Genomic DNA, 27,344 nt, shown 5'->3' with positions numbered 1-27,344 from the left:
TCATGGCTGGAGGTACTTGATTCCAGCAAAAGAAAAATAGGAACCTCTGTTTGATGTATACTTGCATTCTAATAATGATTTTATTTCATTTCAGATTAATTGGCAGTGCATCTGTAGCACTTAAAGATCTTGTGGGAAACCAAAGCAGATCTTTTCCCTTCAAACTCATACCTCTACTGAATGAAAGGGGACAAGAAACTGGAGTGAGTGACTTACATTTTCTAGTTTTGCTGTATTCTTGGTCAACAGGGCTAATATCAATTTAATTCTTGGAAATTTCTAGCAAAAGCTCCAGACAGATGAAATTTATAACCAAACATACATATGTTTATGTCTATACAATTTTGTTTTCTCTCTATGTATTATGTAATTGTATATATGTGTTATAAATATTATGGGCCACAGAGTATACATGGAAATCAGCCTGATGTTGAAAAAGTGAATTTTCCAAGTTCCATATGCACCTTTATGCTTTGAAACAGCTACCTGTGTCATAGCACTGATTCTGGAAAGCACATGGTCATACACATATTCACTGCCAGCTCCCTTCAGAAAGTTACACAAGAACCTGCTTAACTTGATTTAGCACATGTTTAGATTTAAATGTGCTTAGTTATTAATTAAGTAGTTTTTGGAACCTGGGACTTACTGTGTTTGTGCAGTGTAGCTGTTAAGGCACTTCATACTGCATTCTAGTACACTTCAATAATGAGAGAGAGTAATTTCAGTCTCTCATCAGCTGCAGTTAAATATCATGATTAGTTGGTCACAGGGTTGGGCTTTTTTTGCTGACTCCTCATGTTACTCTGGCAACTAGGAATAATAATGGTTTGTTCAATAATGCAAAACCACAGTCAAGCACAAAAAATACAATTCTATAATTGGAATGGAAAATGACGTAGTGTTTTTCTTCCAGGATGGAGATATGAACAAGCAATTAGTGAGGCCAGATAGGCAATTTTACTTATGGTTCAGACTTGTTAAGTTGTTGATGAGATAGTGTTATTTCTCTACTGCCTTTGTTTTTCTGTATGTGAATTTAGGATGTCACCTTGTCTGTCATGAATATTGTGGAACTGAAATTAACATTTGTAGAACATCTTATATGCTTGTATTTTCACAGATTTTTCTACATATAAACACAGCAATTCCATTTGTTAGATATTATTTTAGAACCTAGTCCATTAGCTGCAAATTGTGTAACCTTTATTATTCCTATGTATATATATAGCTTAGTAATAGTTTATGAATTTGCTAGTAGCTGAACCTTTATAAAACTGTTGTGCCCATGAATAGTTAACTGTTCATGCACAGTGTTAGAGCAACTTACTGCTTTAAATCAACTGCTGTGAATACTGTGGACTACATAAAAAACTGTATTTCTCTACAGGCAACAATTGATTTGGTAGTTGGGTATGAGCCACCAGCTGGACCTGCAAATCCAACTGATCCAGGAGGGACCAATGCACAGGAAGGTATTTCAACCTTTTCTCAGAACATTATTGTTAAAAACTCTAGGAGGTGTTTAAGGTAAGGCAAGAAAGTGATTCAGCAGCACTGTTTGCCAGAAGCAAGCATGTCAAGACTGCCAGGTAGTAATTTTATAGAAATAAAGTATGATTCAGAAGCTAAGAAAAAAATTTGCGTTTCCTGACCATAAAGTGGATTTTAGTATCATTTTCTCTGTTTGCTTAAAAACTTTTCAAAATGGCTTTTACTTATAAAAGAAGGTTTTTGAATGTTCATGGAAAGAGGAGTTATCTGCTGCAATTCTAGGGCTGACCAAAAAGTAGAGTAGTCCTATTACTACTTTTAATGTCAGGGAGCTTTGGGAAAAGATTTTCTTGAATAATTAAAGCTCTTTTCCCTTTTAGAACAATTAAGGTTTGGAAGACACTGTTTTATATTGGGTTGATATTTGACTAGTCAATGAAATACTGTGATCAGTAGGGAATATTCTTTGAGCTCCCTGTATATCATATTGACCAGGCTTTTGCTGAGAGTATTTTTGAGATCTGATCTTCCAGACTCTTAAAAGAACCGTGAAATAACAAGCTTTTGCAGTTGGTTGGAAAATAATAAGCCTAATATCAAGACTGTGTTTGTGCAGAAAGAAGGAAGTTTAGTAAATGTTTTGTGTTTGTGTTTGACCATTATTTGGTGATAGGCAACATAAGAAGGAAAAAATGGAAATCAGGAGTCTTCTGGAGGGAAATTTTGATTGCACTGGCTTCTCTCAGAGATGTTCTTGGAGAGTGGAAGAACAAGTAACATAGACACAAAAGCTGTGTGTTAAATTACTGCACTTCAAAGTAATTTTATAGAAATGTGGACTTGAAGGCTAAAAATGCCAATTCACTTTTATGAGATTATTTTGATAGGTTTTAAAATGTTTTTGAATGGTAATATATAGATAAAATAAGAAATTGAAGTTTTTTAGTATTCAGCAACTGCATGAAATTATTTTAGTGTGAATTATCAAACACACCTTAGTAAGTACTGATTTCTCATGAAAGGAAATCACTTTTCCTGAGATAGCTACAGGTCAATTTCAAAAATTAAATATTAAGTGCTAGGGTATGTGATCAATTAGCTGCACGGATCCATTCAGGCAAATGCATTTGGAGAGATGTTAGAGAGGTGACTGGGGTCTTCTGCTTATAAAATACATAGTACATCAGTGTCTCTGGTTTTATACATCTCTTACAAGGACCATAAAGTTATACAAAGTGATCGTCACCCTGTAATTTATGAAGTTAGTATACATTCGGTTGATGCCAACAATCAGAGATACGGTTCATTCTTCCTCTACATTTTACTGTAGTCACTGTCCAGTTAAGAAAAGCTGGAAGCACGAGGAAGTGACCAGTTTTGTGGTCTAAATATTTATGCATCCTGTTTTACAATACTGGAATCTCAGAGTATGATTCAGTATTGTAGTGTCATGTGGTTGTAGAACTGTCTTCCACAGAGGTATGCTGATTTCAGAACTGTCAAAGAGCCTTACTGAAAAACTTACTCCACACATAAATGTTGTGAAAAAGGATTCAGTTTTATTTTGGACGACAGATCCTAAATGTATTCATGCATTCGAAATTCTGAAGTAAAAACCAATGTTGTGCTGTAACCTAGTCTTGCTGATGGGAAACAGCAGGATTTATTCAACAGCAACGTTTATTCAACTGGAGTAAAATTAGTCCCTTGCGGTGAATTGTGTACTAGTTGGGGGATGATTACAGCTCAACTTCGCTTCAATCAGTTGATTTAAAAAGTGAATGTATTAGACATTGCATCCAGAAGACTGATCTAGCGTTAGTTTGGTCAGGATTTGAACTTGTTCTTAGCAGGCTGAAACAACTAGCTTTCAAAATGAGTTGGAAGAATGTAGTTGGCAAAAACATTGTTCATGTGAGCTAATAATAGAATTTTAGTGGAACCTTGGATATCAGACTCTGACTCCTGTAGCTTTCCCAGCAATATTTGCTATTTATTTATTAATTGCACTGTTTTTTTGCTATATGAGATGGAGAAGATGATGGAGGTTATGAGGATGGGTTGGATGGTCCAGTTGGTGGCATCACACCAAGTGTTCCGAGTGGCACAAAGGAAACCCAGCTTGCTAAACGCATCACCAAAGGAAAGAAAACACGGAGAATCCTCTCTAACAAACCACAAGATTTTCAGGTACTATATTTATTAAATATTGCATGTTCCCTTTTTCTGCTGAGCATAACACTGCTCCTTTTACACAGCCTGAGTATAATTTAATGTCAGCTTGTCTAATGCACCACAGAGATAATTAGCCTCTTCATTTGAAAGCCAGTATTTCAAAATTATTTTTCAAATGTTCCTGTTAATGAGATGTCTGATTTTGTACAGTTCTGACTGAAATAGGGATGAACCTTATTTAAAGTATAGTTTTACAGATTTCAAACTACTGTAGCGGCTTTAAAAATAAATGGTAAAGGCAAGTGAAAAAAACTGGTGAAATAATTAACCCTAACTTGTCTTGTAAAATTAGTTACTATCATAATTAAACTTGCAAAGTCTGGTTCATATCTGTCAGCTACTGCAGGTGTTGGTTAGTATTTTTGGTGGTATTATAAGGAATTGTTGTGATCAGGATTACAGGTACTACAGAGAATGAATTAGTACAAATATTTGATTCTTTTTTTCAGATTCGTGTTAGAATCATTGAAGGCCGTCAGTTGCCTGGAAATAACATAAAACCAGTAGTCAAAGTTCATGTTTGTGGTCAAACACACCGGACAAGAATCAAAAGAGGAAATAACCCATTTTTTGATGAAGTAAGTGGTGTAAGAACACCCTAACTGAAGTGTTGAGGCTATCAACTATAGACAAATAGTTAATGCAGCTTTTATTGTTGATTAATAAGAATTTACTAATATTTATGGGTAATTATGGCTAACATGCATTATGCTATTCCCAGTCCCTTTCTTTATGTATTCACATCACTAAACACATCTGTGTCATGGACAGTCCTAGCAGATAAAACTATCTGGAAGGAAGTCAAACTTCATATGAGACATATGGAACATTTTCTTGGATGCATTGGCCGTGTGACAGAATCACTTTGAATAGTTGTGTGCAGATTGTAAAAATCACAGAAAAATTAATTAGAAATCATTGTAGACTTCTATGGTGTGAGCAGGCAAGTGCTCAGTGCAATGCCATAGAACTGCCACAGAATCTGGAAAATGTCATTGCCTTGCTACCCGATTTGTAAAAACACCTCTAGATTTCTCTGTCCAGACAGGGGGTCTGTGCATCAAACACACTGAAATAGAGGAGAGAATTCAAAGCCACCTGAGGGACACAAGAATGATCCCATAGCTGGAAGACTAATGTTGCAAAACTGAAATGTAATGGAGAAAGTGCTGAGGATAACTGTCAATGTCTGGGCATGTGTGGAAAATTCAGAAGATTTTGGAACTGTGTGGCAAGCATGTTTAACACACACAGGCAAGACCAAGGAACTTACAAAACTTTGAAACTCAAACTAAGCTGTAGGTAGCAGTCAAGATTTATGAAGCCATGGGAAAAATAGGGAGCGCAGAAAATAGGTTGCACCTTATATTGAAAAAATTCCTTGGCAGTCTCAGTATCCATGGTAGTCTAAAACTGAAGTAGGAGGGACCATGTTTACATACCCTTCCATTATTTTGTATAAAATGCTGACTGGAATATATCTAGGATCAAAGACCAAGCTTAATGAGGCATGATCTGTTATGAAAACAAACTAATAAATAATATATATATCCTCATGATATCAAGCTATCAGATTTATTAATGTGGCCTTGAATTTCAAAAATTCAAATCATTACAATCACTACCACCACTAACCTTTAAAAAGGCCTCTTTGACAACTACATCAGAGATGGTTAGACCAGGATTTAGTGTTCTGGCAAACAAACTTTATAGTTTATGAAGCTGTTCCCCTGAGAAAAATATGAAGTGAGCAAGGGGCTGCTGGAAATTTGCAGCACAGTTATGCTGACAGCGTTTGTTAAAATGGAAGTTGCAACTATCTTTTCTGTGTTGTACTGAGTCAATTTACTAAATTCAGTTTTTCATTCTGCACTAAATTACCACAATATGTTCAGCGAGGAGGCAGGGTAAAAGTACTGGACCAGCCATGCTTTGCATGCTTCTTAAAATAATGCTTTTGCATTTTATATTCAAGTCATTATATGTTTATTGTCTTAAGACAGAGCTTTTTGTTTTTACCTTGACAGATATTTTTCTACAATGTCCACATGACTCCTTTAGAGCTACTTGATGAAACAATTAGCATTCGGGTAAGAAAAACCAGTGCATATTCACAAGGATCCCTGTAGCATCCTCTGACCATTTCACCAGGTTGTTTAGGAACATTCCTGTTTCATGCTTCTCTGTCTCTTCTAGGTGTATGATTCTCACTCCCTACGAGCAGACTGTCTAATGGGTGAATTTAAGGTGGGTAAGCTCCATATCTAAATTAAATTAAATAAAATAGGAGAACAGTTTTAAGTACTAGTTTTAAATGTTTAAATGTATACTTCTTTATCTTGGGACCAAAGAATTACCTGATGATGTCTTTCATCTCAAACTAGAGACCATTCGCTCAAAGCACTAGTATGCAGGTTTTTTTATTTGGGTAGAAGACTATTGTTAAATTTGTGTGGTTTATATACCAAGTTCTCTAATTTGCATCCAGGTGACTTTTTTTCTTCTTTTGTCACCAGGTGATTATTTGGTATGAGGTAGGGTTTGAAGAGATAATTTTATTAGGTAACTAATAGGCAGAATAGTGATGTGTATGGTGGCATAAAGATACACATTCCTAAGTTATGTGGAGAGGTGTTCCTTTGGTCAGAAGTTAAGTGAAAACGATGGTGGAAAATTCACTTAGTTAAAGTAGTTTCTGTGGTTCTGATGATATTAGTGAGATGGTCTTTATTTGCATTTGTTGTGGTCAGCTCTGGGAAGGAGACATCTGTCTGCCAGGAATTCGCATGGCAATTGTAATGGCTACTGGGATCCACTGTTCCAACATTTCCATTATCAGTGCTGACTGTCTTTTCTGCTTGTTTATTTGGTACTGCATAAATTCAGTGGTTCTCTGGACCAGCTTTTTAGGAAAATATGCAAACAGGGAAGACTGCTCTTTTCTAAATGAAACACTTTCTGCAACAAAGCTGGTTGCTTTTTGCTTCTCGCTGCTTATTTTCTTTGTGATTTCTAGTGATTCAGACAGTGGTATATTGCTCTGTGGAAGGTTAGTCACTAAGCAGGTGACAGCATGTCACTCAGCTACTTTTTGTTCCTGCAGGCACACATTCCAACAGGAAACCGCAAGGGTAATTCTGGCTAGAAAATCATCCCTTCAGACTTTACCTGCAAGGAATACTAGCCCCAACTGCCATGAGCAAACATACTTACATTCCTGAACATGTTTAACATCTGATACAATGAATGAGGCAATCTTGTCCAGGTTTGACACACTGGGGAAAGAAGCAGTCATATTCTTAATAAAGAAAATATATTATTCATTTTAAAATTTTCACTTCTGGAACTGAAGGATGACATGTTGAGCAGGAACAAAAGAAGTGTTCTGAAAAGCCTTTCTGAACATAAGATAACAAGTGAGCATAGGGAATGCAAGAAACAGTAAGCCAGCCCCATCTTGTGTCTCTGGTAAATGAAAAAGCTAGGGATCCAAGAAAATAAGAAAGTATCTGAATGTGTTAGTTCTAATACATCTTTTCTTGCATTTTCTTCTTGGCTGCTCTATCCATTTGAAATCTCCCATTTTTCAATGTGAGGCATTTTCTCTTTCTCCTCCTAGTAATACTCTATGTAAACTACTTTCTGTTTGTGACAAGAGAACAATGTAGTACTGCCCATTAAAACCATGGGGGAATTGCCCAACCATTCTTCAGTTTTGGTATTTCTTCAGAGGTAATGTCTTTGATCTTTATTTCAGATTGACATTGGCTATGTTTATGATGAGCCTGGTAAGTAATGGTTACTTCAGAACTTCCTTCCCTGAAACTACAAGTTGAAAAATTTCATTGAATTTCTAAAATAAAAGAAGAAACTTAGTGTAAAGTTATGTAAGTTTACTGCTTTAAATATTAACTTCAAAATATCCAATAATATATAACTCTTTTCAGTGAATTCACAATGAAGTACAAGCCCCTTTTTTATCAGATACCTAAACTTTGAAAAATAATGCAAAAATATTTGATGACTATGTCCCTAAATTAGTATGCTGGAGTAGTTTTACTCCAGATTTCTTGGTTTGGATGGCACTATTGAGACCTGTCTAGGACAGGATTATTTTGTTAAATGATTAGGGTAATTTAGGATATAGCATACTTTTGAAATAGCTCACTGCTTATATGATGTCTGCCATTTTGTAATGGCTGTTAATGGGGCCAGAGGTGATGTTTGTTTTATTTCAGGCCATGCAGTCATGAGAAAATGGCTTTTGCTGAGTGATCCTGAAGATACAAATTCAGGAGCCAAAGGCTATATGAAAGTCAGCATGTTTGTTCTGGGAACTGGAGATGAGCCACCAGTAAGTTTAATTTAAATATTTTTCTTCCCCTCTACATCCCATGGATATTTATTTATGTCCCCCCAACATTGTTTTAATACTGTATCTTTGCTCTGTGAGCAGTATTTATAAGACAGAATTTACTAGTGGTTTCAAGAGCATCCTGTACTAAGTGGCTAACTCAAAGCTTGTTTTGTTATTCTGCTCAGTTACGCAACCTCTACCATTTGTGGATGCTCCTTCATGTACTGGAAATAGAGATGTATTAGCCTGGTTTTGCATGCAAGCTGATATGTAACTCTCCTTAGCATAGCAAAGCAGGCAGAGTAACACCAATACCAGTTCCAGGACTGATTTAGGAATGTCTCCACTGCTACAAAACATAGACAAGCCCATAGAGAACCCAGAGTACCAGAAAGCTCCAAATTTTTCCTGTTGAAGATCAGACCCCTCAATAATTACGAGTCAGGCAGAAGTAATTTGATGCAGATAAAAGCAGTAAGTAGTTTTAACAATCCAATCCTTCACAGTTTGCTGTTCTGTAAAGGTGAAAACAGGTGATTTTTTCTTGTAAGGCTTTTATTACCTGACCATTTCCTGTAGTTTAAGTTCTGCTTTTCTTCGTGTCTGATATTTTTTGCATACCATTACTCCTTAGGTAAGTATAATGTGGTCCCCAAAACCATGGTAGATTGCCTTTTAGTTTCGTATTAACTATTCCTCTCTGCTATCCTCATGATTCTTGAAATCACAAGGATATGCATAGTTATTTGTGGTGGGTTTATTTTTAAATGAGGAATCAATAAGTTCTGGTAAGTTGTATCAGACTTGTAAGCCTTTTATAGATGTTGTAAGTGCCTTCTCTTGACGTGAGTATGAAATTTGCATGGCACATTATACATGTGCCAAAGTCATTGTCTGATGATGATGATTTTGAAAGTGTGATTATAATGGGCTCCTGCAACTGAGTACTGAAAGCAAAATAGTTTAACTAGAATCAAAGTTTTGTGGCTTGATAATTTGATACAGTCTCATTCATCATTAAACTGACAAGTCTTTAGCTGATAACAGAAGTTTACCTAATCATCTTAATTCTAATTCTGTACGTTGCCTTGTCTTTTTTGTCTACAACTGTATTCCCTGACAGGTTGAAAAAAGGGAGAGAGATAATGAAAGTGATGATGTGGAGAGCAATCTTTTATTACCTGCTGGGATTGCACTTCGATGGGTCACTTTCCTTCTCAAAATCTACAGAGCTGAGGACATTCCACAAAGTATGTAGCTGCTCCCTACTTGTCTCTTAGTGTTTGAATACCACTAGAAATAGTTGTGTTAGCTGTTCAAAATAGAATATAGGTGACTTTTTATCCTTTTATAGCATATTTTTTCACCTATATCTTTGCCAAAGAGCAGTCTTCACATACATGTATAATGCTTTCCAAATACAGTGATGCCATTAAATTCAGCACTTCTTATGATATTTGAAAATTCTGTATTCTAAATTGCCAAAATTCTCAATTTTTACCTGCAACAATTGAAAATTTTGTTTATCAGGTTAGACTTTAGCCTTCCTAGATCTGTGAACTGGTTGATTTTGGTAAGATTGCACGGGCAGTTTATTATTTAGGAATAATAATAATAGCAATAATAGTAATAATAATAATAATAATAGTAATACCTTAATTTATTCTTTGACACCTCTCCAGTGGATGATGCTTTTGCACAAACTGTCAAGGAAATATTTGGAGGAGAAGCAGACAAGAAAAACCTGGTAGATCCATTTGTAGAAGTTTCTTTTGCTGGGAAAAAGGTAATTTAGTAAATATCTGAACCTTTTTATTCTAACTGTAGTCCTGAGAACAGATTTCCTATGCTAACATGAGTTTTTAAGTGTACTGAAATTATAGAAATCTAAAAAAAGAGAAAAAATTTAGTTAACTTTGTAAAATGGCAAACTTCAAGGTACAATAGGAAGGGTGTTAAACTGATGACTAATGAAAGGAATGTATGACTAAAGGCTAGAACATACATATGCCAGTTTGCTTGCCTACCTTATGTTCCTGATTGCTTTTAGTAATTGGTGATGCAGATCTTTCTGGACAGATAAACCACATTTGTACATTTAAATGATAATGCATTCCTTAGAATTTCCAATTTCATCTGGAGCACAATTGCACAACTTACATTCATTACTAGTCAGTTTTTTGTCAGTCATTTAAAACGCTATACAGTCAGATTGCCCCACCCAGTAGTGTAGAAAATCTTTAGAAGACATCACTAACAAATAATGCAGCCTCTCCCCTACATATGTTCTTCATCTACCCTAAAATTTGCATAAAGAAAGCTGAAATCAAGTAATTCCTTCATCTCATTTCTCTGCTGTGATAAAAGCACATTAATGTGGCTTGTGGAAATAAGAAGCCATAATAATTTCATTTAATCATAGCTAGTGAAAATAAAAAGTAGGGTAACCCAAATCTTATGCTTAAACACTGCTTCAATGTTTTCTTTTCCTCCAAGTCATTAATGCTGCTTATATGAATTACTCTAACAGTAATTATCGGTGGAAAACTCATTGAGCATCAATGACTCATTGCAGCATTAATCCAGGATTCATTGGCTACTATATTAAATTTTTCCAGTCAGATGATGGTGTGTCCTAAATCATAGCTAGTAAATACTTTTTTTTCCTATTTTATTTTTGATGTGTTGTATATTGGATTTAATTTTTGGCAGGTTTGCACAAATATAATTGAGAAAAATGCTAATCCAGAATGGAATCAAATTATTTATCTTCAAATCAAGGTCAGTTTTTTACCCTTGTTTCTGTAGTAAACAGCCATTTTTTTGGAACTTGGGGCATTAACATTACAGGGGTGAAAAAATGACTTATTTTACTTTCATTGGTGGTTTTTTTCAGTTTCCCTCCATGTGTGAGAAAATAAAACTTTCAATTGTTGACTGGTGAGTTTTGACTTTTAATAAAATTACTTAAGAAGCTAAATTATAATAAGCAGAGTAAAGTTTGGTTCTATAGATGTCAGGTATTTTTACAGTGCATGAGAGTATTTAAGCAAGTGTTTAAGTACCTTTAGGGTTTCTTTACAAGAGATCTGATTAGTGTAACCTGAGATTATTTTTTAATTGTGTGTAGTGAGAACTGAGCACTGTCACTGTTTAATGGTAGTATAAAAGGTGACATATTCATGGTCTGCAGCCCACTTTTGTAACTTGTCATTACTGGTTTTGTTAGTAATATTGAAGCATTTCAGGTCATAGAACTATGACCACTATGTGTGATGACCAGCATTATATTTAAATAAAATCTTTCTTTTTTGTTTCTTTTTTGTAGGGATCGACTTACAAAAAATGATGTAGTTGGAACAACATATTTAAGTCTCTCAAAAATTGCTTCTTCTGGAGGAGAGATTGAAGGTACGTAATTCCTTGAGCAATGTGTAACACACTGTCTTTTCCTGTGTTACACACAGTGGCAAAGATCAGTGTTCAAAGAAAGTATATATTCGTCTATAGTTTCTCAATTCCCTTGCAACAAGATTATCTGTTCCTGAAATTTTCAAAAGAGTGCTCCTAGAAAATATTCTATGGACTTTTAAAAGTAAAGTATTAAAATTTTAATGACAAAACCACATCATCATGGAAATAGCAATAATTCAAGATTTGGTTTTATATATATATGTAAGTTAATGAACTAAGTAAATTTGTGGGTACTTTCTCAAATTCAGAAAACAATGTGATATCACAATCTACCACGTGTAAGATATGCAAATTTACTTAGATGCTTAATAAGATATTTAATTTCAAGACAATTTAGAGTCACTGTTTCAGAACCACTTCTTTTTTGGATCCTGGTAAACAAGACTCCTTTTGCTACCTTATAAGAGTATCTGTTGTATCTCTGAGGAGAGAACCTAAAAGCTGTGGAATGTTCCTGAGTAGTTAAGCCTAAAGGAGCAATCTAGAACCACTTACTCATTTCCTGGACACCACTAGGCTGCTTTCATATGCTCAGAGAGCTTGGGTCAGTCTCTGCTCTGATCTGTAGCTGACTAGAAGCATCTCATTGCCTGAGTGCTCAGTATTCCTATTTTGATTGCACTGCTATGTTTGCAGACAATTGATTTATGTGCTTCAATCAGTAGAGATGGCTGGATATGTAATTTCATACAGTTAAAATCCAAAACTGATTAACTACAAGAAAACAAGTTAGGCAAGATATGAGGTGCCTAACGTGGTTGGAAACTAGCTTTGTAATAAAACTTTTCTTTAAAATATTATAAGAAATACTATTTGTGCCAATATTTTGGAAAATATTAGAAAAAATCCAGTTACGTTCATATTCTAATTTAATCTTGTGATTATTGATAATTTCTTTGTGATCTGTATCTATAATCACCTCTTTTTAGAGCAAGATCTTTCATACAATTGGACCGGCTCCCAGACTAGGATTCTGTGTTAACTTGCCAGAAAAATTGTTTTATCTTTTTTAAGAACATAGCTTGGCAAATTAGTTATCCATATAGAATTATAAAGCTCTGGGTTAAACAACCTTAGCATATATTTATCTGACTGTGTATGCTAGTTTGAAGGAAACTCTCAAAACCATTTTCACCATTGTCGTAATAAGAATCTAAATTACTAATTTTTTCTGTTGTATTTACAAAATCTATATGATATGTACTTGTCTTAGACAGACCAATTTATCCTAAAGTTGATGGCTGTATCAGGTGTTTAAAAAGAAAGTTAGTGGCTCCAGTCCTGTACTGACTTGAGGGAAGAATTGATGGAATTGTATTTTCAGTCACATGAAACTACTTCTTTCACTACTTTATAAGCAGTCCTCTTAGAAGGATTGCTGTTGAAGTCAAACTTCATGCAAACGTTCTTTTTATATATCCCATGTGCAACCAGAAGCAAAAGAAAAAGGCAATGGGAAAGCCAAGACAGAAGGGTTGGGTTGTTGGGGAAAGTTGAGCTCTGAAGCTTGTACTCCCCAGATGAGTCTGTATCTTGAACTGCAGCTGAGTCACAGCACATTTACACTTCAAACCCAGGCACTTAGGAACTGGGGAGATTCCTTTAGTTTCTCTCTCTGCTAAGGTAATGACATTGGAATAGCCATTTCTATTATCTCTAGTGCTGGCTTCTAAAGGATTGTGAAACTGAACTAATCTATAGTCCTCAGTAAATGTAAATGTAGATACCCTAAGGGGCCCTGAAATGTAGTGGGTAAAAAAAGTAAAACTTTTTTGTTTTAAATTTACTTTTAGAAGTAGTTTTAAAAAAGAAATCTGTATTTTGTGTGGAAGACAATTGTACAAAGCTGAACAATAAGCACCAAAGCAAGATGTTTTGTCAGATATATGCTGGTTTTTTTCCCTTTGAAATTTGTACAGGAAGAGTAATGCCTTCTTACATTAATCAGAAGCAAAATTCTAACCCATAACAACTTTATTTTTTCTCAGGCTTTCAGCTTTATTTTAAAAGGAGATTGCTTTGTGATGTGTATTTTTTAAAAATGCTGTTGTCACTCATCATATAACTACTTCTCTTTTCATAATATAGATTTTTCATCTTCGGGAACAGGGGCTTCATCATATGAAGGTTTATATCTTCACCTGTTACTGATTTTGTGTTCCATTGCCCAAACTGAAGAGAATTGCCTAAGATACTCCGTCGACTTAAAAATATTTTAAATAATTGTCTGAAAAATTTCACCATTGTGATTAAAGAGTATCAAACATAACTAACTCTATAAACCAGTTTTGGCACTGGAATTGGTTTGAATATATTTCTGTTTGGCTGGTGCTTCAAGCTGTGTGTTAGAGATGAGCGTGTAGTTGCTTCAATTACAGAAGCAACTCAGTTCAATTGCTTAGACTAACAGTCTAACAATGGCTTGACATTTTTAACTTAGCTATGAGATCACAAGTATATTTGCACCTGCAGAGCCCTGCTGAAGTAAATAACTGCTTAAAATAATTAGTGGCTGTTTTGCTGATGCTTAGCAAGCTATATAAACAAAATCTGGAAAGCAAAATCTAATTCTGTTACTACCTGAGAGGCAACTTTTTCCATAACTGTCTAGGTTAACATCCAGGTTTGAAAGACTTTCTGTTAAATATTTAAATAGCAAGAAATAAATACAAGTGGAGTGCAGTTGAAAGGTAATCAACATTCATCCACATGGTTACTTCATTTACTATCCTCCTTTCTTAATAAAGGAATATTAAAGGCTGAAATAATTTCTCAGAGTCACTTTCTATTACACATGATCATTAGCCTTCTAAAAGTAAACAATTTATTTTAAATTTAAAACAATAGAAAATAAATTATTTTTATTCCAGTTTTGGGAGAGGTTTTTAGTTACCTGTCTATATGTTTTTAAATTTAGATCCTGTTTAATTTATTAGCATCAGTAAATACTGAATGTATTAATTTAACAAATATCTGGATCTTAAACCTAGTCATACTGAGGTCTGATGTGAGCAGTTCAGTCTTTGAATTTTTAAAAAATTGGACATTATTGCAGTGATTTTTTTTCATTCAAATTTTGGACTCTTTCTGATTCAGAGGTAAGGGTGTGAAATAGCCAAATGCAAAATAGAGAGCTGCAAATCTTTATTTTATATTTTGCAGGTAATAGGTGACTTCATGCTGACAGGAAATTACATCAAGACATCACATTCTCTTTTACAATCCACTTATATCTCTCAGTGGTGGCACAGCCACACAAGGCATAACCCTTTGCTGGCACAGTCTTACCTCAACCTTCTTTTCCTGTGAGAAATAAGTGTATCCCTCTCTGTGCTGCACACCACTCCGGGCAATTTTGGTTTCAAAGTTGGCCTGTTTCTCATGGGTTTTTTTTCTGCTAGAAAGCACATCTTTTCTGTGGCTGTTTAGTTTGATCATTGGCCTGAGTGTTTAAGTGATTGCAAGTGTTGTTTTACTCAGTTCCTTTTTTTCTAGAAAACATGTTTTCTGTTAGCCTTACATAAATTAGAACCATATATTTAGAGTGGGACATAAATTCTTCTTATTCAGTAGGATTTTTGCTGCATGAAGTAGTATTTAGTGTAAGTGTTGTACAGTGAAGAAAGAAGTTAGGTACAAATACAGTCAGTGGTATAATTGCTTTAAATTCATGTGGTATATCCAGAGAATAAAGTGTTCTTATATTACTAATACCTAACTAATATCTAACATTTCTTCTAATGGATTTGATAGTAATGTTATTTGTTTCTTTCTGGCTCAATATGGTAATTAACAAAGATATAATGGTAATCTCTTCTGTTAGTTAACTCTGGAGAAACTGAAGTTGGCTTTTTACCAACATTTGGGCCTTGTTACCTGAACTTTTATGGAAGCCCAAGAGAATACACTGGATTCCCAGACCCATATGATGAGTTAAACTTTGGAAAGGTAAGTTTCTCTGTTAATTGTTTTTCATTTTAAAATTAACCCAATTCTTTTAAATCAATGAATTATTTTATTTTTTTCACATTACTCACCTCTTGCTCTTTATTTTTGAATAATATTTTTTAAGATTAATAAGGAAGTACTACAGTATTTTCCATTCCTATCTGTTTTTGTTTTAAAAGATATTTTTGAAGGAACACCAATGATTTTGATGATTGTTACTAACTGCACCTTTGCATGCGTTTGTATTTCTTCTTTCCTTGTTTGCATAAATATGTTTTTCACTTGTAGCCTTAAGCCAACTGCTTTATTTCACTTGTTTCAGTATGTACATGCATGCCTCTTCAGGAGTTTTGAGAACACTTCAGTAAAGCCAGAATCATGTACAGCTAAAAAAACTGTATACTTCTTTAGGACACGTACATAAAATTTGATCTGATATGTGTTTATGTTACAGGGAGAAGGAGTTGCTTATAGAGGGAGAATTCTGGTTGAACTGTCTACATTATCCGAAAGCAAGCCTGTTAGTAAAAAATTAGAAATGATTCCTAGTGATGACTTACTGGTTGTTGAGGTAAATTCTTGTTTGATTGTCACTGTTGGTAGTGGAGATGAGCCTTGGTTTATTGTTTTTAGAGAGTGATCTAACTAAACTCAGTACAATAGAGTTCAATCTCCAAGTTAAGAGAGGTGGTTGAGGAGTAGTGGCTACAAAAATGTTGTGCCCTTGTAGCAGGAAGTGTTAATCTGAAAAATAATATCAAATACAGTAATTTATTATACATGTTCTATTTTTTGTTTTCTTCTCAGAAAATGGTAAAAATATTAAAGTTACTATTTCCATGTAGATATTGCTATTGTTTTCTATAATTGTGGATGCTGTTTTGAAATACAACTGAAAAGGTTGTTTTGGTAGAAATACCAGCGCAGACGGAAGTTCTGCTTGGCTGCTGTGTTTCATTCTGCCACAATGCTGCAAGACACGGGGGAGCCCATCCAGTTCGAGGTGAGCATTGGCAACTACGGCAACAAGTTCGACTCCACCTGCAAACCTTTGGCATCAACCACCCAGTACAGCCGCGCTGTGTTTGATGGTAAGGATGCTCCGCTCTGGGGATGAAATACTCTCAAATTGTCTTTTGGAAGTGCTGTTCATAGCTTTGGAATGTCAGCCCAAACTGCACTGGACACTTCCTGAAAACGTGACAGAAAAGAGCGCGTGGCTCTTCACAACGTTTGAGATGAAGTTGCATTTATGGAATATGTGCTGCAAGGCCTACTGAGGTTATTAATGAAATTTTGACAGAATTCAGTGAAAGCTTTTGACCATACTAGATATGCACAAACTTTGCAAGGAAAAGAAATCATGTTGTTTTAGAGGTATTTAGAGTTAAGTAAGGAAAACACGCTTTGAATATTCTGATTTAGAATAAAATAATAACTTGTTTTTAAACCATACATCTCTCAGCCAAGAAAAAAAACAAATTAGCTAGATCACAGGAAAATACACTTTAGCTATATTTTTTTCTTATTAACTGCAAAGAGTAGTTACTTTTTTCCCCTGCATATTAAATGAAATACTCCGACTTACTCTAGAAAATTATTATTTTAATATTTTATTTCGAAGATAAATTATATTAATGTGCCATCTTCATCAGCATGTTATGGAAAGAATACGTTAACAACTAATTTATTTTTAAAAATCTGTTGGATTTTGAAACCATTTGAAACAATTTGAAATGAACATTTACCATTCAAGCTATAGTGGCTTGAAAATATAAGTCCTTTTGTGAATTTGGAGTAGCTTGTGTGTTCTTAATGATTTGTAGTAGATAAATGATGTGAATGTAGCAGCAGTGTACATTATGTATTCCTGCCATGAATTCTAAATCTTACATACAAATGTTTCACACCAGGTAATTACTATTACTACTTGCCATGGGCAAACACAAAGCCTGTTGTCACGCTGACTTCTTTTTGGGAGGACATAAGTCATAGATTAGACCCTGTGAATGTAATCCTAAACATGGCTGAAAGACTGGTAAGACATTTAAAATCTTTCTTTTTCTGATAGGCTTTTCATTTGTACCCTTTTACATTTAGAGGTGTAATCAAAATGTGGCATTTTGAGCAAATTATGAACATTTTGTGATACTTTCTTTTTTTCTTAGTCAAAATTAAAAGTTGCTTGGTGGAACAAATGGCACTGTTAATCATAGGCCTGTATTTTAGCAAGGCTCAATACACCCCTTCTTGAATCCACAGGGAATTCCCATGGGGAAGAAGAATCCTCAGTGCTGGTTAGGAGTATGTCGAGTCTTTGGGACTGATTGTATGTTTTGTTAAATATAGTGGGGGACAACATCAGAACAGTCCTGTTAAATAAAAACTAAGTTTAAACATAAACCTTTTTTTGGTTTGGCCTTTACACAGATGAATAAGTAAGATCAAAATCTTGAAACTCCTACTGACCTTAAACCACAATGGAAGTTTATAACTGCGAATTCTTTTCTTTTAAATTCCTCAGCAATCCAACTTAGCCACCTTAAAATCAGGAATGCAGGCTAAAGTGTCAGAAAACCAGTTAGCTGAGATGTGGTTGAAGCTGATTGATGAACTTACAGAAGATATAAGGTAAAAGAATTTTTTTTATCTCTTATGTTATCATTCCAGGCCTGCTCAGAATCTTCATTATTGCCTCTGCTAAGTCAGAAAACATTCTGAGGACTATAAAACTGGCTAATCTCATGAATTGACCTAAGAACTGAAATTCCAAAAGTGTCTGAAAGTGGTGAAACATCATGGATATTGCCAGTCAAATAATCCATCTAGTTGTGTAATTCTCCATTATTTCAGGATAGTTTTATTACTGACAGTGATAAGACCAAACAGTATCACTTGAAAAAATATCTGAAGGAGGACTGTTCTGAAAATGGATATTAGGTCTCTCTGCTGCCTTTCTTCCATTCACCCTTCCTTAGAATTTCTTGTGTACCTTTGGTTTACCTGTGTTTCTGTGTTATTTCTGAAACTGAAGAGGGAAGAAAGTCTAGTACTTTACTGTTACGAACAAAATAAAGAAAAGTTAAAAGGTGTGTAGGAATTATGAGCCATAAAGATCATATTTTTGAATAAGCCTCTAGTCAATATGTCTGTATGTGTGGGGGTGTTCAGAGAAGGCAACAGGAGTCAGCATTTAGAGTTTTGAAAGATAATAAATTCTAAATAGAGAGCAAAGGATTGTATGAGAAAGAGATATTTAAAAGGAGATATTGAGATGTGGAGTGTAAACAAGTGGGTGATAAAACAGCACAGGAAAAGGAAAGGGAAAATGACAGAAGAGTTATTGTCCATAAGAGGAAATAACAAAGAACATGAAATGAGAGAACAAACTCATCAACTTGTAGAGCCAATATAAAAGCAGAGGAAAAAAAACAAACAGTGGAGATCAGTATATACTAGCAAAGAATTACATAAGCTTACAGCTTACACAAAAATATAAACTAATAACTTCATAGAATGCTGTGATTTGAAAGAAACCAGAGAGAAAGGACTGGCAAACTCTAGGAAAGTAAAACGTGAAGGGAATACTATTGTCACATGGCACTGACTAGTCAGTGTGGAAACTTCAGGTCAGTTCCTCATCCTGACACGTATATACACTGTTATTAATTCAGACCATTACTTTAAAAAGTGTCACTCAACAGTTATGGAGCAATAGCACTCAGCCACCAAATGACCTTTATGTTGCTCCTGGGATACAATGCTCTTTTTGGGCTTTTTTCCAACAAACTCTAAAAAACATATGCCAAAGACATATCTCCCTTTTTTTCCTTGCTGTGATAAGAAGATTTTTCCTTGCTGTGCTAAGGTTTAAATGAATTAAGGGTTTGAGAGAGTTTTCAGTGCACTATTTAAACCTAAAATGATGTGACTTTCTGAAGGTTCTGATCTGGTACATTTGATTCATGTCTCCGTAGCTCCCAGGGCAGACAGCCCTTGCATTCAGATTAGTAGAACTAATTGTGGGGAGGCACAACAGTCAGTATCAAGGTTTTACAGAATCAAAACCCTTAAAAGTTCATAGCATGTCATTAAATGTAGGTCAGAGAAGAGTTAGTCTTTTCAAACTAGGCAGTGTCTTTGGAAATTTTTAAACTTTTTGTAAAATATCATATTAAAGACATTTTAATGAACTCTGCTAAAAGGATATAGTCATCGGTCTTGGAAAAGCTGCCTTTGCCTCAAACCTCCACTCATTTTTTCCGACAGAATTGGACAGCATTGTAAGACACGTGGTGTGATTTTTTTGGGTTGTTCTGCGCAGAGGCAGGGCTCAGTGATCCTTGAGAGTCCCTTCTAAGTCAGGATTCTACGATTTCTTGGTTCCATTGAATAGCTGCTCTGCCCTCTGCTGACTCAGAAGTTCTGTGTCACAGGTTTTTTTTAGATTTCTTTGGTGTTCTCTTGCCAGTGGGTTAGATAAATCTAGTCATAGCCACAAGCCATATTTGTGTATTGAGTTTCTTAGAATATACAGTTTCCAGTGAAGGAAAGGAACCTAATCTTGGTCTGAAGGCCAAGACTAGTTTCAGTTTTGAGATGTACATTTTGAGACAATAATTTTTTTACTGTGAAAATATAAAGAAGTGGATTTTCCTTGGTTTGATTGGCAACAATTACATTAAAGCAAACACCTCAAGGTGTTATACCTTGGTGCTTGTTATGTAAGTACTTTCCCTTGCTTACTATAAATGCCTTGTGAGGTGAAAATCTCTGCAGAAATAGATGCAACAGCACTGTTCAATGTTTTTCAATCACAGGAAATGATGGCACTCGATCCGTTGCCACTTGTTTGTGTCTCTGCATTTAGAGTGTAGCTGAATAAAATCCACTTAGATTATTAACCATAACAAATATTCTCTTTTCAGTAAACCATTTCCCCTCATAGAAGGCAAATGCAATATAACAGTCCTTGACACTCAGATAGAAAAACTGCGCCTCAAGTCTCTCAAACAGATTGGAGAAGCAGCAGCAAGGATGAGAAGTGAAGCTACTGATGTGAAAGCCACTCTGACAGAAATTGAGGATTGGTTGGAGAGATTACTGCAACTGAGTGAAGAGGTTAGTGCTTCACAGTACTGGAGATTGGTTTAGCAGTACTGCTTAGTTTAGCAATGCCTGTCTTAACACAATTGAGTGCAAAGTTCACTGCTGATCAAGCAATATCCACTCTCCATAGAGTAGTAATTTTAGATGCTGTGAAAGTAAATGTGTTCCCTGCTGTAATTGCAATTTACTTAAACAAAACTAATGTGTTAGCTGTTCTCCCTAAGAATGTGTTGAGTAATGATCACCCAGTGATTGGTAGAATAGACCCTGTTCTGTTTAAGTGACTATTCTGTCCTCTCCTTTCTTCCAGAGTTGCAAGCCACTTTTCTGGTTCAGGGACTGCAGAGTATATGCTGGATTTCCACAGATTGTTAGTCATATTAATCAGCTTCTAAAAGAGTTAAATCTGTTTCTGTGGATTTTTTTTTTAATTTTCAGCAATGTTTTCTGTTTTCATCTTGGCTATCTCATTACTGGTTTTCACAACACTTTAGAAATGGTTTTATTTTTAATTTGTTGCTTCAGCTCTGTAGGGCTACGGATTTAAAAAAAAAAAGAGCAATTAATTGGCCAGACTTGCAGCTAGCTCACAAAGGTGGGCACAGAACTCTTTCAAAAAGGTAGTTTCTCTCTTTTGCTAAAAGCCATACAATGACATACCTTCAATGTGGAAGCATCACAAGGACTTAATATGCAGCAGGTCAGTCCAAAGCATCAGGCTATGGCATCCAGTCACTATCATCACCATAAGGGAATCAACATACAAAATGTCTCTAGAAAAATTTATAAAATATGTAAGGATAGGTTTTTAAATAAAACTTACTTTGCTTTCTGAAAATCTCAATGGTATTTTTTATGATTATTTCAGAACTATATATTAGTTTACTTGCAAAACAAAACAATTCCCTCTATTTATCCCAAGTTTGTCATGGTTCACAATTCTAAATGATGAATCTTTGACACAAACCCTAATTTAGGTTTCTCTTTTCTAGATTAGTTTATTGTTCTATTAATTAGTCTCCTTAACTCTCCTTTTCCCACAAATAATCCTCAGCCACAAAACAGTATGCCTGATGTAATCATATGGATGATCAGAGGGGAGAAAAGACTGGCTTATGCTCGTGTTCCTGCACACCAAGTGCTGTACTCCACAACAAGCCCTGAATCATCTGGGAAATATTGTGGAAAGACCCAAACCATCTTCTTAAAGGTACTGGTTTTTTCTCCTTAAGAAACAATTAACTGCCTAAATTGTGATACTATCTGACATGAGTGTGAAACGTGCAAACAAACTATGAACAATGAGGTCATACTCAGAACAGATTAGAAGCCAACTGCATATAGCTTTTTCAAAATATCACAGAATTTTAAAGTTTATCATAAACCAGTTAGAACCAGTATTGGCACCTATCTCTGAGACTTTTCTAAAAGAGCTCAAAGTTATGATAGAATTTTTAAAGTCTTACTGAAGTTGGTATTTGTGGATTGGACATTATTGGAAATCTTGAGAGGGAATAATAAGTGTATGTCAGAGAAGTTACAAAAGCCTATTCAAAGTTTTGGATGGTTTTCTGTAACCAGTAGAGCTTGTCTACACCCAGAAGTTATCTCTCAGAACGAGTCTTACTCTTGAGTGGAATAATGGCCTTTCTCCATCTAAGTTGACATTATATTCGACTGAAATAAATTTATCCAGAAATAAAGCAATCTGACAATAAAACAGTAGCACTTACAGAGTTTGTCATTTTACAAGTAGTTATATTCATGAATGCCTCAATGCAGACAAGCCTGTGTCTTCATGGTTTTATTCAAACCCCCATTGATTCTGCTTCTACTGAACCATCCCTGCTAACCTCTGCATTTCCAGCATCTCCCAACAAGAAACTCAAACATCAACATTGAAGTTTTAAGTTATTGTCAAAACTAAAAACTCATTGCTGAATCAAACTTGGGAGAGAATATACAGCAGCCTGGATGATACTACTGTTAGTGTGTTTGGTTTATATATGCCCTAGGCAGGTATTATTTAAAGAATGTTTTCCTCCTGACCTGCTTATTATTAGCTTTTGAGAAAAAGTAGTACAGGAAGAGATAAATAAATATTTATTGTGACTCATATCTCTTTGTTGTTATATATATTTTACTGAAAGCTATGATACCTGCACAACATAACAAAGAATAACATTTTTGTTTGTGTGCCAGTACCCACAGGACAAGACGAAAGATGTCAAAATGCCTGCAGAGCTGCGAATTAACATTTGGCTGGGACTCAGTGCAGTTGAAAAGAAGTTTAATAGCTTTGCAGAGGGCACATTCAGTGTTTTTGCAGAAATGGTATGTCCATCATTGCTTTCTTACTCTAAACTTGGATGTGTCTGTTGGGACTTTGGTGAAGTTGGAGCTGTTTTGAATTTCTTTGTGTGCCAGACCGAAAAAGAGAGAAGTGTTGATTATAAAGAAAAAAAAAGTAGAACCCATTCAAGGCAATTAATGATAAAGTCCATTGTGCCTACCAGAAGAACTTCAGCAGACCAGATTGTGAACTGGTTAGTCAAATACAAATCTGGTTAACTCCAGTGGTTTCAAATACGTTTATTTTAGATTTTTGTCAGTGTAATTAAGATTGAGATCTAAACTATTATGTGTTGGCATGTGAATAATCCTTTTTTTCAAATTGCTTCTTTACTTCTACAAATTATACTTGAATATGAGTGGTTTTGCTTAATGATGGTTCTTTTGTAGCAGTGGAAAATTTACTGTTGCTGACAAAATGATAACATTTCAATGAGAAGTGTTAACAAATTCAGAATACAAATACTTGAAACAGTCCCACAGCATATAATAGAGGTTTTGGATGGTAATTGTAAGTAGCAGGTGTGTTTTATATGCCACATCACCTAATGGTGCATATAATCCAGTATCAGTAAAATAACTAATAAAAAGACATTTTTACCATTTTTACATTGATGTCACTGTTGCACCTATGCTTAAATATTTAGCAGTACTGTACTAAGTCACAATGGGTGTTCAAAGCAATTATTTAAGCATACAGTTTAAGTGGCTCTTGAATGTCTCATTTGTTGGTCTTCAATATTCCAACAATTTTACAGGAATAAGGGCAGAAAACTCAAGACGATCATAAACTACAAATAATCCCAGGAGGAGAAATAGACTGGCTGACATCAGAATCATGCCCCTTGTAACTACTGTGATTAGATTTTGATTCAGTTCTACAAGTTACAAAAGAAAACATTTTAAATAGGAGATTTGAGATGGAAAAAAATGACAGAATCCTGCATTTAGGGAACAGAAGTAACTTATTTGAATAATGTAACAGAATTTTATTTAACAGAGCTTTAATGTTGAGAAAATTTTACTGTTATTGTAGGGAGGTATTACATTGAGAAGAATGTTTACCAGGCAGCATAGGAGAAAATAAAAGAAAGAAATTGATGATGATATTGCAGAGTAATGTGGAAAGGGAGTACTTAAGTTCAGAGGAAGAAAATTTATAGTTAAGTGTTTCAGTTATAATACATAAATATTCAGTTACATAAATGCATTACAGTTGCATAAGTATTTTTTTCATTCTAAAAGCTATTTATAATTCCTAAATAATAATTGGATTTTTGCTTTCTTCCCCCACAGTACGAAAATCAGGCTCTCCTTTTTGGAAAGTGGGGTACCTCAGGACTTGTTGGTCGCCACAAGTTTTCCGATGTTACAGGAAAAATCAAACTGAAAAGAGAATACTTTCTACCCCCAAAGGGTTGGGACTGGGAAGGAGAATGGATGGTTGATCCTGAAAGAAGGTCAGATTTTTTTAATTTTATGCAGGTAGGAATAAAGGCATTTGTGGCATTCAGTAAAAACTTCTCTCTGTTTTCTTGGCTGAGAAAGGGATTTTAAGCTGAAGGTTCCAGGACAGCAAAAACCAGCCAATAGTCAAAGCTAGTTAATAGTGCTAAAATTAACATCACCTTTTTAAAAAGTAAAACAGGCAACAGAAAGAAAGCATCCATTTCTAAGAACTAGCTTATGGTTTTGCAGTCCCCATGTTATGATGGCCATATTGCTTATATTCTCTGGGTCTCAGTGCATCATCTTTTAAATAAATAATAACAGTGTTTCATGCCTAGGAAGCTACTACAAGGCTTATATATGTCTGTGTGAGATTCACAGATCCTGCTGTGATGGTTTCAGAGATCCTTGGTTTGGTGAATCTTCCCTGGATAAAAACCCTGGCATCCAGTATTATATCTGCAGTTCACACTGTAGCTACACCATTACAGCATTTGCATGGGCATTCACAAACCCTGGATGGTTTTTTGTGTTTATTTCATTAAATTTTGAAAAGTTCCATTGCCATCACTAATCAGCTGACACAGGTTATTTCTCAAACTGACTCAAGGCAGGCATTGTTTTCAGTGGGAGGCTGTGGTACCACGTGGCAGCTCCTCCCCTGGCAGACCAAATCCATGAAGTGTCAGTCCTTCCTCAGCTCTAACAGGTTCAGTCTTGCTCTGCCAGAGGTTTTCAGCTCTGGAGTTGTGCCAGTCCAACTGAGTTTCCACACTTTAAATCAGACTGGGAACATTATTTGTTTCATAAACAAAAACCAGCATGAGAAAGAGACTGTGTTCTTTCTGTCTAAAAGAAAATATTTGGCCCATTTTAAATTCTTGTGTTCTGATGGTGAAAAAGATACAGAACTGTTGCTGTAGAAAAACTATGTGGGAAAAATATGTGCTATTATCTGATCCATTTAAAGATTTTATCAGTTATATGTATGAATAGATGGGAGTTTGTTTATATTGTTTCTATTAAATCAATCGTTTTTTATTAATAAGATGGCATGAAGAAATTGCATCAAATCCTGTTGAAATGCATGTTTTTGCAGCTGCTTCCACTGGGAGATGATCTGTGGCTCAATTTGGCCAGCAAATGGCAGTGTGGAACACACTTTGGTGCCTTCAGAACCACAGTGAACCACCAAGGGATAGCAAAAGCCTTTTATTTGATTTAATATTCTCCTGTTCCTTTTAGTTGCAAGTTAGAAAAATATTAGCCTACTCATTTATTGCCTTGTCAACAGCATAAATGAAACAAAATTAAGTACATTGCCAAATTTTAGTGTATGCACAGATGCACATGCTTTAGAGATGCATATAATTCATACATAGTCCATTTCTCCTACACTTAAATTTATTATGTTTTTTTCTTTTTCCAAGAGGATTGAAAGCAGATCCTGAATAAAACAGCAGTTAGAAATTCCTGCTCGTCACTCATATTTATGAGTAATGTTCCTCCTATTGCTTACTCCTATTGCTTACTATTGTTGTTTCTTCAGTGTTTTTTTCTAAGTTTACTTTGTATAGCTGGTCAATCCAGAATATCCCCATGTGTGCACATTCTGTACTATGTTTCTGTATGTTTTCTGTAGTGAACTAAAATGGGTTTTATTTATTACTGTATTTTCTTTGGACATGTAGTCTGTTGACTGAAGCTGATGCTGGTCATACTGAGTTTACTGATGAAGTATATGAAAATGAGAGTCGCTATCCTGGAGGGGAATGGAAAGCATCTGAGCAGAGTTTCACAGATGTGGTGAGAATTAAATTTTTCACTGGATAAGTAAAGGTTTAAGAGAAAGAGTACTATGTTTTGCTACACAGTGTATTTACCCTACTAATGCAGAAAACTGTTTTATTTCCCTTACATAAAAGAATGGAGAAAAAGCCCCACCCCCACGTGAATTCACATGTCCTTTTGGATGGGTGTGGGAAGATGATGCTTGGAAATCCGATTTAAACCGAGCAGTGGATGAACATGGTAAGATTTAATGTTTATCTGTTATTAGGACAATCTGCTGTAGTTCACAATGAAGGAGGACACATGTCAAAACTGTAGCAATATTCTGGGTGTGATATTGGTTGCCCTATGGCAAAAAAACCAAGGAGATATTTGGATAAAGTTGCTTAAGGAACTTTATGATAATATGACATTATCTACAGATGTTTCTATTTCCATTTTAATGGATTAGTGAGGGGTTTTTAAAGAAGTCAGAAGTTTGAGACCTGAAAGCTCTGTAATTGCACCAAGAATATGTGGCAAAGCCAGGTTTGGATCTGTGTGGTAATTTTCCTGTGAGCCTTTAACCATGGGATGAGTCACCAAATAATGCTACAAAGAGAATCAGGAGGTCTGGGGACTAAAGGAAGTGGGGAACCAGTTTGTGTTGGTCACACACCACACAAGTGTAGGAAGGATTCCTGTATTGCTGAGAGCACAGTAGCAGCACTATTTGTGGGAAGGGAGCCATGCAGTATGGAACATTCATCAGGATGAAACATTGGTTATTAAGCAATTCTTATATTAAAAAACTTAAAAATCTTTCCATGAAGAGTCAGGTGCAGCTAGACAGAGGTTTTCAGATTATATTGCTAACATGATTAGGTTAGAAAATCCTAACATGTTTATTACTCTCAATAAATTAAGACTGCTGTCATCACAGAAAGCTGTGATATAAACAAGCTCACAAAACCATAATTTGGCTTCTACTACAACAGGAAAAAGTAGTCATAGCAAAGTATCTACAGGACATTGATTTGATGGTTTGAAAAGAAAACAGATAATTTTTACAAAAAGAGAAAATCATGGCAGTGAATGGAAAACCTAAAATTCTGCAAAACTGTAAGAAATTTTTGTTTTGTTCTGAACCAAATTA

At 35.1% G+C, this 27,344-nt stretch overlaps 1 protein-coding gene across 2 annotated transcripts in view; it reads left to right on the top strand.

The window, feature by feature from the left end:
* Window positions 1-27,344, top strand: part of MYOF (myoferlin) — a 60,805-nt gene that overhangs the window by 12,932 nt on the left and 20,529 nt on the right. Inside the window, exons 4-28 of one of the 2 annotated variants that reach the window (XM_033066725.1) lie at window positions 95-203; window positions 1,391-1,475; window positions 3,524-3,684; window positions 4,179-4,307; window positions 5,757-5,819; window positions 5,926-5,976; window positions 7,487-7,517; window positions 7,968-8,083; window positions 9,210-9,336; window positions 9,769-9,872; window positions 10,799-10,867; window positions 10,983-11,026; window positions 11,415-11,497; window positions 13,649-13,687; window positions 15,384-15,508; window positions 15,963-16,079; window positions 16,422-16,599; window positions 17,422-17,546; window positions 18,033-18,139; window positions 20,437-20,629; window positions 21,672-21,827; window positions 22,820-22,951; window positions 24,266-24,429; window positions 26,110-26,224; window positions 26,344-26,449. In XM_033066725.1, the coding sequence (XP_032922616.1) occupies window positions 95-203; window positions 1,391-1,475; window positions 3,524-3,684; window positions 4,179-4,307; window positions 5,757-5,819; window positions 5,926-5,976; window positions 7,487-7,517; window positions 7,968-8,083; window positions 9,210-9,336; window positions 9,769-9,872; window positions 10,799-10,867; window positions 10,983-11,026; window positions 11,415-11,497; window positions 13,649-13,687; window positions 15,384-15,508; window positions 15,963-16,079; window positions 16,422-16,599; window positions 17,422-17,546; window positions 18,033-18,139; window positions 20,437-20,629; window positions 21,672-21,827; window positions 22,820-22,951; window positions 24,266-24,429; window positions 26,110-26,224; window positions 26,344-26,449 (2,729 nt within the window). The remainder of the gene's footprint in view (window positions 1-94; window positions 204-1,390; window positions 1,476-3,523; window positions 3,685-4,178; window positions 4,308-5,756; window positions 5,820-5,925; window positions 5,977-7,486; window positions 7,518-7,967; window positions 8,084-9,209; window positions 9,337-9,768; window positions 9,873-10,798; window positions 10,868-10,982; window positions 11,027-11,414; window positions 11,498-13,648; window positions 13,688-15,383; window positions 15,509-15,962; window positions 16,080-16,421; window positions 16,600-17,421; window positions 17,547-18,032; window positions 18,140-20,436; window positions 20,630-21,671; window positions 21,828-22,819; window positions 22,952-24,265; window positions 24,430-26,109; window positions 26,225-26,343; window positions 26,450-27,344) is intronic. The other variant, XM_033066727.1, reaches the window with a different exon arrangement.

The sequence above is a fragment of the Catharus ustulatus genome, chromosome 8 (genome assembly GCF_009819885.2).
Source record: "Catharus ustulatus isolate bCatUst1 chromosome 8, bCatUst1.pri.v2, whole genome shotgun sequence".
Lineage (NCBI taxonomy): Eukaryota > Metazoa > Chordata > Aves > Passeriformes > Turdidae > Catharus > Catharus ustulatus.
This window is presented reverse-complemented; position numbering and strand designations above follow the sequence as displayed.